The 12,264-nt window shown below is 46.5% G+C and overlaps 1 protein-coding gene across 1 annotated transcript in view; it reads right to left on the bottom strand.

The window, feature by feature from the left end:
• The window catches only part of FARP1 (FERM, ARH/RhoGEF and pleckstrin domain protein 1), a 242,706-nt gene extending 230,777 nt beyond the window's left edge, over positions 1 to 11,929 (bottom strand). Inside the window, exon 1 of the mRNA XM_007467218.1 lies at positions 11,738 to 11,929. Within this exon, the coding sequence (XP_007467280.1) occupies positions 11,738 to 11,908 (171 nt within the window). The 5' untranslated portion in view covers positions 11,909 to 11,929. The remainder of the gene's footprint in view (positions 1 to 11,737) is intronic.
• Between the last annotated feature and the right edge of the window lie 335 nt (positions 11,930 to 12,264).

The raw sequence follows: 12,264 nt of genomic DNA, 5'->3' as shown, positions 1-12,264 counted from the left end.
AGGAATGCGAGAGCTGACTGGAAGGGACTGGGAAGGTCTATAACAGCCACTGCGGGAGCCAGGAAAGCAGTGGGGCACCCTGGCACAGTCACTGGGATGCTCCGAGGACCACGGAAGATCTGAGTTTGTAAATTTACAGTGGCAACAACCTCTGTTGTGATACATTTTTTCCAACCACTCTTAACTGCTGCTGGGTAGGAGCAGAGGAGAAAGGAACGGCAGCCGCCCCAGAATCACAGCAAAGCAAGGGAGAATCTGGGGGCCCTGGGAGAAGAGGGTGGAGGGAGGGGAGGGTCCTGTGAAGCTGGAGGGCAGATGTGATGGGAGGGGACAAGATGGAGAGGCAGCTCAGCTAGGATGCGGAAAACCAACTCAATGCTAACACTGAAAAAACAGCACCAACACAGGGGCATGGACCTCCATAAAAATGTTACCAGATATTTATTACTGGACATCTATCCCGTTCAAGTGTCCCCCGGAACCTAGGAAGATCAGTCATGCATGCCTTTTATTTCCCGTTTCTGCTGTTCCCCGTTCAGGGATACATACTTGGAATCAGGAACTGAGGAATGCTTCGGGTTATACATCAGACAGCCTTACATACAATGAGCTTTAACTGTGTTTTTAAAAAATATACCAAGAAGGAAATCTTCCTACAAAATGTTCAGTGAGAACAATGACTGCAGTGTTTGATTTTTAAAAGGCGTGTGTTAAGCGAAAGCCGTCTCAAGGCAATACCGACGTCCTTTCCCCTTCGTTTCCCCACTGTTTAAATACGCTTTTGCTCTGAGCTGAATTGGGGCCCCTCCAACTCACAGGCTGAAGCGCTAAACCCCTGTACCTCAGAACGTGACCTTATTTGGAAACAGGATCTTTACAGAGGTCAAGTTCAAATGAGGTCAGTAGGGTGGGCCCTAATCCTGTATGGCCGCTCTCTTTACACTGGGCTGTGGCCAAAGATTTCATTCAGGTTTTTCCATTAACATCTCAGGAAAAACCCGAAGGAACTTTTTGGCCAACCCAATAAAAAGGGTACATTTGGAGACAGACACCCAGACAGGGAAAAGGCCACGTAAAGATGGATGCAGAGATGCAAGGCACCCCAGAGACTGCCAGCAAATCCCCAGAAGCTAGGACAGCACCACGGAACAGATTCTCCCTCAGAAGGATCCAATCCTGCCAACACCTTGGTCTTGAACTTCTGGCCTTCAGAACTGAGAGAGAATGGATTTCTGTGGTTGAACCCGCCCAGTCTGTGGTACCGCGTCGCGGCGGCCCTAGGAAACCAACACACATTGTAACCGTGAAAAAGGTACTGTCTTGACACCCTAATAACTCAACAAGGGCTCTTGGGTCTCGCTTTTCAATGCTTTAGACACTCAGCCTTATATCTAGATCGAAGGTAACGTGAGCATTTGAGTTCTGTTTGCAGAAACACATTCTGACAAATGACCACGGAAGATGACGTGACAGCCAAACGCACTTGATTAGTTCGCCTCATCAGTAAATGGCATCAAAATTAAAGGACAGGTAACACCCCCATTCCTAAGGACTTTGAACGTCGTCTGAAGGCACTGGATGTCAATGCTTTCCCAGCCTGGCCCTCACTTACGTGCGGCAAGTTGCACAGAGTTGCTTCCAGATGACAAGGAAATTGAAATGCAGAGTAAATATAATTTTCCTAATATAAGTGGAAAGCAAGCAATCAACCAACATCTGATACTTCCAGTTTGCACCATCTACATAATCACTGTGAATCTCAGAGGTTCATTTATAGAGTCACAGATTCTTCTCTGTGATTATAAACGAGGCAGTGTCTTTTACCAGCAAATTAGCAACGCGACTTTCACGTCAACTAAAGGAAGGCATCATTTCCGGTACAACAGTTGTCATAGAAAGGCCAGTCGATGTCCCAGTCCTCTGTGGCAGCACGGAGCCACCCAGGTGTAAACGTAAGGACCGTCTGTGCTCCCCACTCCTTGGGTGCTGCCTTCCCACACACTGCAAGTCCTATCAGTTCTACCTCCTTCACTTCCTCTGCGTCTGTCACCTCCCCAGCATTCCATCTGGGGCCCTTATCAGTCACCACCGTGTGTCACTAGGCTTTCCTCCTGCAGGCTCAGCCCTCTTAACCCATCCTACCCACTAAAGAGTATCTATCATTGGCATCTGTCTCACGGACCAGCACGACTGATGTGGTAGGTTGTTGGACTCTCTATGGGCTCCCTAAGGCCCTGAAGCCCATCTAATGGCATGGGGAGAGCGGGGCTTAAGTATAGAGAGAGGCTGGGCCGGGACCCTGGCTCTACGACCTAGATCAAGCCCTTTCTGCCCTCTACACCTCACTGGGGTCATTCATGCCTACCTCATAGGTTCAATGATCAGCCATAAATGAAAGAACGTTAAGTACAGATGTAGCACAAAGTCTGGCACACAGCAAGGGGTTTTTTAAAGGGGAGCCATTATTTTTGTTCATTTTCTTATCAGCAACACCTTGCCGTGCGTGTCCATAAATATTCGTGGGACTCATATCGTGTTTCCAAGATCACATTCCATAAAATAATACCAGTGCTCTGGAATTCTATTGTGGGTATCAAGTCTAGCTTCCTGTTTATATAAATGAGGAAGGAGAAACCTATAAGGCTCCTGGCTCACAGTTATCAAGTATGACTTTTAGAATTGCTTTCACACGATCATTTTCTCTACAGATCCGAAACGGATTTAAATCATTCCAATATCCTTCTTAGGAGTTAAAGCTATGATTTCCAACTCCAATGTCTGAAATGATGAAAGAGCAAATAAGTGAATCATAAAAAATAAAATAGCAGATAACTTAAACATCAGTCTGATTTGTATGTTAATATGTTTCACATTCACATTCAAACACAGGGGTATCTAGCCGGCTAAATGCTTCCTTCAAAGGAGCCAGCAGAGAAGACCCGTCCTAGAGGGTTCTGAAACCCTTCGTCCACCACCTTGAAATCCTACAGCCAACCTGTGCCAGAAGGGTGAGAGGTTCTCCTAGGAAAATCCTGACTCTAGGAAAACTGAGAGGCTTTGGACTAAGCAAATGAAGGAGACCAAGAATTCAGCAAAGGTGACATGCACATAAAATGTTTAAGCTACACGAACACCCCCTCGATGTTAAAGCTAAGGGAATTGAAGCTCCGAGGAGCCACAGATACGTCGGAAAAAGGGAGTAACTGCTTGTGAGAAGCTGAGACTTCATCACACCTGTCCAGGTGGCACTTCCTTCTTACAGACCTTCGAAAGCCACCTGGGATCCTCATCTCTATTTCAGGAAAGACTCACGCGAGACTATGTAGAAAGCTGGGGGTGTAAAAAAAGGGAATTAGTCCACTTGACAAGTATGCTCATTTTTAATTTTAAAGTGTTTTCATATGCTTCTTTTCCATTTCACCGGCCCAAGAGCTCTACAATGCAAGCACAGTCTCAATTCTGCTAATGAACAAGGAGAGGAAAGCTTAGTGTGAAAGGAAGAAAAAAAGACTAGCTTTTAAGGAGAAACTAATCTGCATCCAGGACTCTGTGAGGTGTTTTCTCAGAAGGTATTTCACGTGAGCTTCACCTCGGCCCCGTGAAATACGTGTTCCCTGGATTCGGAGACGAGGACGTGGGTTGAGAGTGGTCATCTTCTCACCCAGAGCCACCCAGCTAGTAAGCCTTGAAGCCCGGATGCGCGGCCCTGGACTTTCCCCTTTAACCACTCTGTTTCTATAATTCAGACAATTTATTATCTCCACTTAAAAGAGGGGAGGGGGTTCCCTGGTGGCGCAGTGGTTGAGAGTCCGCCTGCCGATGAAGGGGACACGGGTTCGTGCCCCGGTCCGGGAAGATCTCACATGCCGCGGAGCAGCTGGGCCCGTGAGCCATGGCCGCTGAGCCTGCGCGTCCGGAGCCTGTGCTCCGGAACAGGAGAGGCCACAGCAGTGAGAGGCCCGCGTACCGCAAAATAAGTAAATAAATAAATAAAAAGGGGGAGGGAAAAAAACAGCTTCTCAAACTCGCTACGTTTCCCCAGAATACTGGCCCACTTTAATGTCTGATACAGACATTCTCAATTACAGTTTATTCCTTTTATTTATTAGTTTCTACTGAGAGACTTTTCAGGGAGAAAATAGCAAACAGCTGTTACAGAATTCCTGCCATCACGTCAGAGCCTCAGAAATGACTTTGATCAAGGGTCTACAGTGAAGTTGAAAGGGGCACACAAACATTTCGGGCCAACATTTAAGTTCTACTCTCTGCTTCTAAGGAACTAGAAAGGAAGGCTAACAGTATTCCACTGAAATGAATTATGAAAAAAAATTTTTTTATCTATTAAAATAGCCCTTAAATTTAACATCATGAGACCAAACCCAGACGGACCATTTATCATTCAAGTTAAATAAAACACAGAAAGGACCATGCAAAACGGAGTGGGCATAAATACTCTTTCAGAAACTCTGCTAATAATAGGAGCCAAAAGCAACACTGATAAGGGGAAAGAAATATGGACTCATTTCTAAAAAGCCCAGTGAACTTGTGAAATTCCTTCCCCTCATTCTGGTTCAAACTGCAGCTGCTTAAGGGGCAGTTAACGGAGCTCTGGGCACACACATCTCCCTTCTGGTTTAAATGGTCAATTAAATTGTACTTAGGTCTCGGTATCACCACCATCACCTCTTACGTGCATTTTACGCAAAAGAAAAAAATAAAGGACCCCTGAACGCACACCTGCCTTCTAAGATCATATAACCCATTCAACTGCAAGGAATAACCCCACTGCCGGGGACTTGCGATTCCAGGGGAATTGAGAAACAGAGCACGTATTAAAAAGGAAGATATATTTCCCCCCAAGATCTTGGTTAAATGTACATTCCACCTCTTTGGGGAGAAAAAAAAAAGGACATTTAGTGGCTTATCCAAAAAGCCATCATCTCTAAGATGGCTGAAATAGAAATTACAAAGGGAAACAAAATCATTCAAAATAAGACAAAGACAGAAAAGGAGCATGCTTTTCTATAGACACAGTGGCTGTGAGTGACACAAGGCCAGCTCCAAGCCATCAGCCTCAGCTTTTCCTGATGTAAACTGGGGGGTCCCCAAAAGGACACGCAGAGCTTCTTTAAAAGACTAACTTTTGGGCTTCCCTGGTGGCGCAGTGGTTGGGAGTCCGCCTGCCAATGCAGGGGACACGGGTTCGAGCCTTGGTCTGGGAAGATCCCACATGCCGCGGAGCAACTGGGCCCGTGAGCCACGACTACTGAGCCTGCGCATCTGGAGCCTGTGCTCCGCAGCAAGAGAGGCCAAGATAGTGAGAGGCCCGCGCACCGCGATGAAGAGTGGCCCCCGCTTGCCGCAACTAGAGAAAGCCCTCGCACAGAAACGAAGACCCAACACAGCCAAAAATAAATAAATAAATAAATAAATTTAAAAAAATAAAAAAATAAAATAAAAAGACAAACTTCTGCTACGTCCTTTTTTCTGAGCGCAAGCCTATGAAGACAGTTTTCAAATTCTAACCGTTTACGACCTTTTGCAGAACCACAAAGCACTTGGAGGAACAAGCCCTCGACTGACGTCAAGCCCAGGCTTCAGTGAAAATTAAAGAAATTAAACGACTGCTTCATTTCAAAATGTAGGAAAATGAAATAAATGTTTAATCATTTATGGGCTGACCGTGTGAGACTCCAAATTAGGTCTGAGACAACATAGGCAGTTTTGCCCTCCCTAAATAAAAAAACTCTTTGCAGTCTTTCATTATGACGTGCAACCTAATCATTTTTCTTAAAAATTTTAGATGTTTGTTTTCAACAAACTTGTTTGCTTCCTGCTAATAATGTGTTGTCTAGAAAATATTTGATTTCTTTCCATCTTCTACCTACAATTTTCAAGTGGTGTAAAGTTTGGCCCAATTTAGTTTAGTGAGATGTATGTAAGTTACCCACCTCCCACCAACACACACACACATACACACACAAAATCCTAACGTTGCCTGATGCTCCATAAGCAACATATTGTATACCATCCGCTTATTCACCCTGACCACGTTGGTTTGAGCACTTACTAGTTACACAGTAACTACTATCTCTGAGGAGGCTTTTAGAATTTTGTGGGTCTTTTAAGATTAAAAATCTCTTTTCTGCATGAGTTTACCATCTGCCTGGGGAATTAACAAATACAGTCATGAAAAGGTAATTCATCAACAAAGATGTCAACACAAGGTGCTGACTTCCAAAAAAAAGAAAGGGAGAAAAAATAGCCTGTAATATCATCTGGCCCAAACACCTCATTTTGCAAATAAGGAAACCAAGTCACAGCAGGGTTTATTTATAAGGGAACTAATTAGGGAGAGAAGCAAGATTAGAGCCTGTGACTCAAAGTCTAACTAGAGGTACGCATAACAAGTACTATAAGAAGAGAGAGATGGCCCGGGGGGAGGCTTGGACGGTTGAGGTGATCTTGACAAATTTGTTAGTGGATGTTGGCCGGTGTTTAGAAATGGAAAAAGAACCAAAGCAGCCCCAAGATGAGGCTGTGGTGCCTTCCGTCTGGGAGCCTTGGAGGCAAGTTTGAAAAGATCCAATAGGGCAAGACAGTGGTAGCCCACGGATCTTATAAGAAGCGGCAGCTCGGGGTCGGGGAAGGCGGACAATGCTGGGGTCATGAGGGCTGGGTTCCAATCCCAGTCCTATCCCAACACTGTGCAAATGTGATGAAGTGACTCGAAGACCTCCCCAAGGGTTCCCTCATCTTACAGAGATGACGGCGCCAGCCACCTTTCATCACTTGCGAGAGGCAAATGACTGAACAGAGGTGTGGGCAGTCGGTCGCAGGTTATGGCATCGGCTGGGTCCAGGCACTGCTGAGGTGTAGAATCTGATGATAAACAAGAACAAAAGAGGCTGTGCCTCCACAGAGGTCCCACTCTACCTGTGGGAGGCCAAAAATAAGCATGTAAACAGGGAAGAGAATTTTCTGGCTTGAGATGCTAACGCACAGGATGAACCAACCGAGGACAGCAGTGGGGAATAACAACGGAAGTAGCTGGAGCAGCTCAGCCATCTGCAGCGGGCCCTCCAGGAAGGCCCGAGCTCTCTCCCAGCCTCCCCAGACTAAGAAATCCATACTTTATCCTCAGGCAGCTGGGAGCTGTAAAGGCTTCTGAGTAAAGCAACCGACAAGACACAAACACAGGGCGCGATGATTATTACTCCCCGGGATGGCTGTGGCTGACACGGAGCGCTCCGTACCTGCACCAGGCCATGCCCACTCACTCCGCAACAAAGGCCAGGCGTCTTTGCATCACCTGTGAGCATCTCTCCCAAGCGTTTTCACCAGGGCTGCTCAAAAGCAGCAAAACATAGCTCCGTTTTATTTCCTCTGCTCTTCACTCTTGCTAGAGTGGCCTTGCTAATGAAAACACGTAAACTGAATAAACACTTGGGGAAGACGCCATCTGTTCACCCTACAAACGTCAGTAGGAACAGCATTTGTTTACCAGCGGGGTCGTGAGGACAGGACACATCAAACCTTCTCAGGAACCTTCAAGGGGGATGGTCCTGGCGGGGGTGGGAGTGGAGGGAGTCATTTAACCCTTTCAGACCCACACAAGTCACCTCGATTTATAATCTCTGGTTGGAAGGGAAAGCTGCATATATCACAAACCACAGGTTGGGGCTTATCTGCACAGCCTTTTCCACATAAAGATGATAAGACGCCCCGTAAGAATTTACTATAAATAGTACTTTTGAACTTTCAACTCTGTAGAGGAAATACCTAAAAAGACCGTCCAGGTTCAAGAGCAAAGGTGGTGGTAGAACCAGCCGTGGCGTAGAAAAGTCTGATGCTCACTGCTCACGCTTTCCAAAGGATTCAACCCTTTAATAAGACTTCATTCAAGGCTGTAAGAAATGATGAAGACTGGTGTGGTTATCTGTGCCAGGAAGTGTTTAGGGAACATGCATTTTTAAATGATGACTTTGCCTTCGTCCATCCTCTAAAACAAAAGTCTTACGAAAGGCCCAGGAAACTCAATCCCCCAAGGAAAGCTGTGGTTCACGGAAGAATGTCCCCCAAGGGAAACTGTAACGACTTCTGGCCAAGTGCCTGCTCATGTGTGTGATGAATGTGAATTATCGAGGAGGATCCATCCTTGCGGGGTGCCCAGCCCGAGGAGGGAGCACGTGTGGGCTAAGGGGCCACTTCCAGGCTCAGACACTTGGCCTTGATGAATCCCCAGCAGAAAGTTCTGGAGCAAGGTTTAAAGCACTTATGGGGAGCTGGGTCTCTTGTGATCCTGCATCCCTCCGCTCCAATCCCAAGCACAGCGGCTGAGTCACCACAGCCAGCCTGATGCTTCCCAGCTGTGCAGAGACCTGGCTGATGCTGTTCTTAAAGACCACAAGGTAGCAATTTAGAATCAGCTTAGTCAATAAAAATGCTGATTGCTGCCTTTCTACAGGCAGTTATGGAAAACATCTGTTGCCCATGGGTTGGGAAGGAACATTTTGACTCAACGCCAGAAATAAAAATTAAACATGAATGGATGAGGCATGTGAAAAACTAACAACAGCATTAATTCTACTTGTAAGATTCAGTCTACTCCTAATATTCAGTCAGCAAACACTTAATGAGCACCTACTACATGCCAGGCGCTGTGCAAGGTGCTGGGGATGAGACAGTAAGGTAAGGTCCCAGCCCCAAGAAGCCAGCAGTGAAGCGGCAAATGCCCACTGGTACCACTAATCATATTGTGGTCCAAGCTCTTAGTATGTGCCAAGAGTTGTTCCTTTATTTGTATCAACTCTTTGATTCTCATAAAATGAGGTAGGGTTTCTGATTAGCCTCATCTTACAAAGGAGAAAACTGAGATACAGAGAGATTAAGTACCTTGCCCAAGGTGATTAATGTGTCAGTAGATGCAGCTGGGATTTGAATCTCAGGGGTCCAGCTCCACCCTGACAGATGTATGAGCAAAGAGGTCTGAAATGGGGGAAGAAAACACCCCCAGCCACTGCCTCAAGAAGTTGGCATCTGGGTAAAACAGACAGGACCTCTAAGGATGCACAGGAGTTTATGTGGGAAGGGGGTGGTATGAGAAACCTTCCAGGCAGAGGAGTTACAAATGCAAAGCACCAACGACAGAAATTGTCAAGTAAAATCATTTTTTTTTTTTTTTTTTGGTAAAATCCTTTTTAAAAGACTCAAACACACTTCGCTTCCTATTTCTTAGGCAGGGAGTTCCTATATAGTTCCTAGCTAAGTAGTAGCTAGAACCAGAGTTTTGACATCCTTCGGTTCAGGGAAAAAACTGCAAGTGAATACAGTACAAGGCTTCCTGTAGCTCGTGCACACAACAGCAGCATTTGCTGGCCCTCGGTCCAAACCACATATGGGAACACCAATGTAAATTGATACAGCCACTATGGAGAACAGTATGGAGGTTCCTTAAAAAACTAAAAATAGAACTACCATACGACCCAACAATCCCACTACTGGGCATATACCCTGAGAAAACCATAATTCAAAAAGAGTCATGTACCAAAACGTTCACTGCAGCTCTACTTACAACAGCCAGGACATGGAAGCAACCTAAGTCTCCATCATCGGATGAATGGATAAAGAAGACGTGGCACATATGTACAATGGAATATTACTCAGCCATAAAAAGAAACGAAATTGAGTTATTTGTAGTTGAGGTGGACGGACCTAAAGTCTCATACAGAGTGAAGTCAGAAAGAGAAAAACAAATACTGTATGCTAACACATATATATGGAATCTAAGGGGAAAAAAAGGTCATGAAGAACCTAGGGGTAAGATAGGAATAAAGACACAGACCTACTAGAGAATGGACTTGAGGACATGGAGGGGGAAGGGTAAGCTGGGATGAAGTGAGAGAGTGGCATGGACACATATACACTAGCAAACGTAAAATAAGATAGCTAGTGGGAAGCAGCCGCATAACACAGGGAGATCAGCTCGGTGCTGTGTGACCACCTAGAGGGGTGGGATAGGGAGGGTGGGAGGGAGACGCAAGAGGGAGGAGATATGGGGACGTATGTATATGTATAGCTGATTCACTTTGTTATACAGCAGAAACTAACACACCACTGTAAAGCAATTATACTCCAATAAAGATGTTAAAAAAAAAAAAAAAAAAAAGAATGCGTTGCTAGAGACTTGGGCTCAGAAGTCCTTAGCAGTACCAAAGAGGAAACACTGAAATGAAATACCTCACCAAACCAGTCTGGCAATGAAGAGAAAGGAGGCGGGGTGCAGGAGGGATGTCGGGTGCGGCGCGGGGAGGAGGCTGGGACATGTTGCGGAAGGCCTGACTCTACCAGGCTGGCAGGTGTGCCCCGCAATCTATTTTTACAATTTCAGCAGATTAGCAACGGCTTTTGTGCCTCAGAATATGAAGAAGCTGAAGTCCTTGAAGAGCCAGGAATTCCACAACTTGTAAACTAGAAAGATACAAAGGCTGTTTGCAATGTGCAATAAATTGGCAGGTTTAAACATAGCTTTCCTGAGGTTTATCTTCCCTGAGACACTTAATGGTAATTCACACCCTCTGAACAACTGTCTTTGAAATGAATATGACTTAGTGAATCATATTACATAAACCATTAAATGATGAGCTGCAGACATGAATGCCAACTGTTAAATTTTCGTTGCTCTAGCCATCGGGAATAACAGATGAATCGTCTCCACTTTAAAAACGGGTTATGTTCCCAAAGTTCGCTTACAGTTTGGCTGTTTGGAATTCAAGAGTTACTTCCTTCCCCCCCCACACACACACACACACAAGCCATGTGAGATGTGGGTGTAGTACCCAAGGGAGAACACAGAAAACAGCCAGAGTGTGCTGTGAATTCTCCGGATGCTAATTAATTCTTGAGGACTCGAGTGCAGTCAGAGTTCTACAGAGGTGGACACACATATCTGCACTCTCCCTGCCACGGGAACAAATCCTGCATCTGCACATAACTAACTGGTGGTGGTTCCCGAACCGCTAGCAGCGGTCGGATTTCAGGAGGCTCGAGAGAAGGATGAGGGAGGGCAGGAGGCCATGAGGCAGGGGCTCTGAGGAAGACACCAGAACCACGGGGACATGCAGCTCTAGCTGATGGGCAAGGACAAGGCTGCCATTCCTTCTTCTCTGCCCGGCTCCTGGACACCCCCACTCTGGTCCGCCCCTGGGATGGGGCCTCTTCACTTCTAGGGCTGCCACACTGGGGGCTGGGATCAGGGATCTTCTGCACCCCGACTCCCCACCCACAAACATTCTCGGCAACTCCTCTGATGTCGGAACACCCATTCAGGTCTTTGATGGTTTTCTCGGAACTTTCCTACCAGTAACCTAGGGAAACGGGGTGCTCACACACATGCATCGACGTTGAGAGGAACTGCTTGTAATGAACAAATTAAACTGAGACGCAGACCACAGTTCCCTCCAATTCAAATATATAAGTAATACATACGCAGGCATATACACACAGATATCTACTTGAATATGGAAAATCAGAGTAAAATTCAAATGACACACCCACTGATATCACTGGGCGCGGTCCACGCATAAATCCAAAAACTGACAGCTCGGAACCAGAACGCTCCAGAGGAGCATGGCGAGGGTGGGCAGGGAGCTGCTGAACACACAGACCTGCCACCTCGCGTCACCGAAACGCAGGAATGACACGAGCCTCCCTGTGCCGAAGGCTGCCCCCAACTTACCGGAACTTCAAAGGCCTCCTGGGTGTCATCCAGCATCTGGATTCTGACGGACATGAGTTTTCCTGAAGGCGTGGGGGGAGGCTTCTGTCCATGTTCCAAGGTACTGATCCCCGAATTCTCCGGTGCCCCCAGTCTCGATCCTGGAGTTGGCCTCTGCTCTATTTCTCCCATGATGAGAGCAGATTATATGATGCCTGCGGGAAGCAGAGAGAAGAAAAGTACATCAGGAGACTCACTGAGACCACCTTAGTAACACTTGGTCGCCTTCTGCCCGTCACTGTGGCCACGTCCCCGAAGCACAAGATGGCCAGCTCCCAACCCCCTTGCAGGAATCACACGAGTTGATAGGCGTTCGGCTCATTCACACACTGCGTCACCTTTAGCCACTCAAGGCATGCAAATATTTGTGCATATTTTATCCTTCTACGTACTTTTTTTTTTTTGCGGTACGCGGGCCTCTCACTGTCGTGGCCTCTCCCGCTGCGGAGCACAGGCTCCAGACGCGCAGGCCCAGCGGCCATGGCTCA

This window comes from Lipotes vexillifer, unplaced genomic scaffold (genome assembly GCF_000442215.2).
Source record: "Lipotes vexillifer unplaced genomic scaffold, Lipotes_vexillifer_v1.1 scaffold291, whole genome shotgun sequence".
Taxonomy (NCBI): domain Eukaryota; kingdom Metazoa; phylum Chordata; class Mammalia; order Artiodactyla; family Lipotidae; genus Lipotes; species Lipotes vexillifer.
This window is presented reverse-complemented; position numbering and strand designations above follow the sequence as displayed.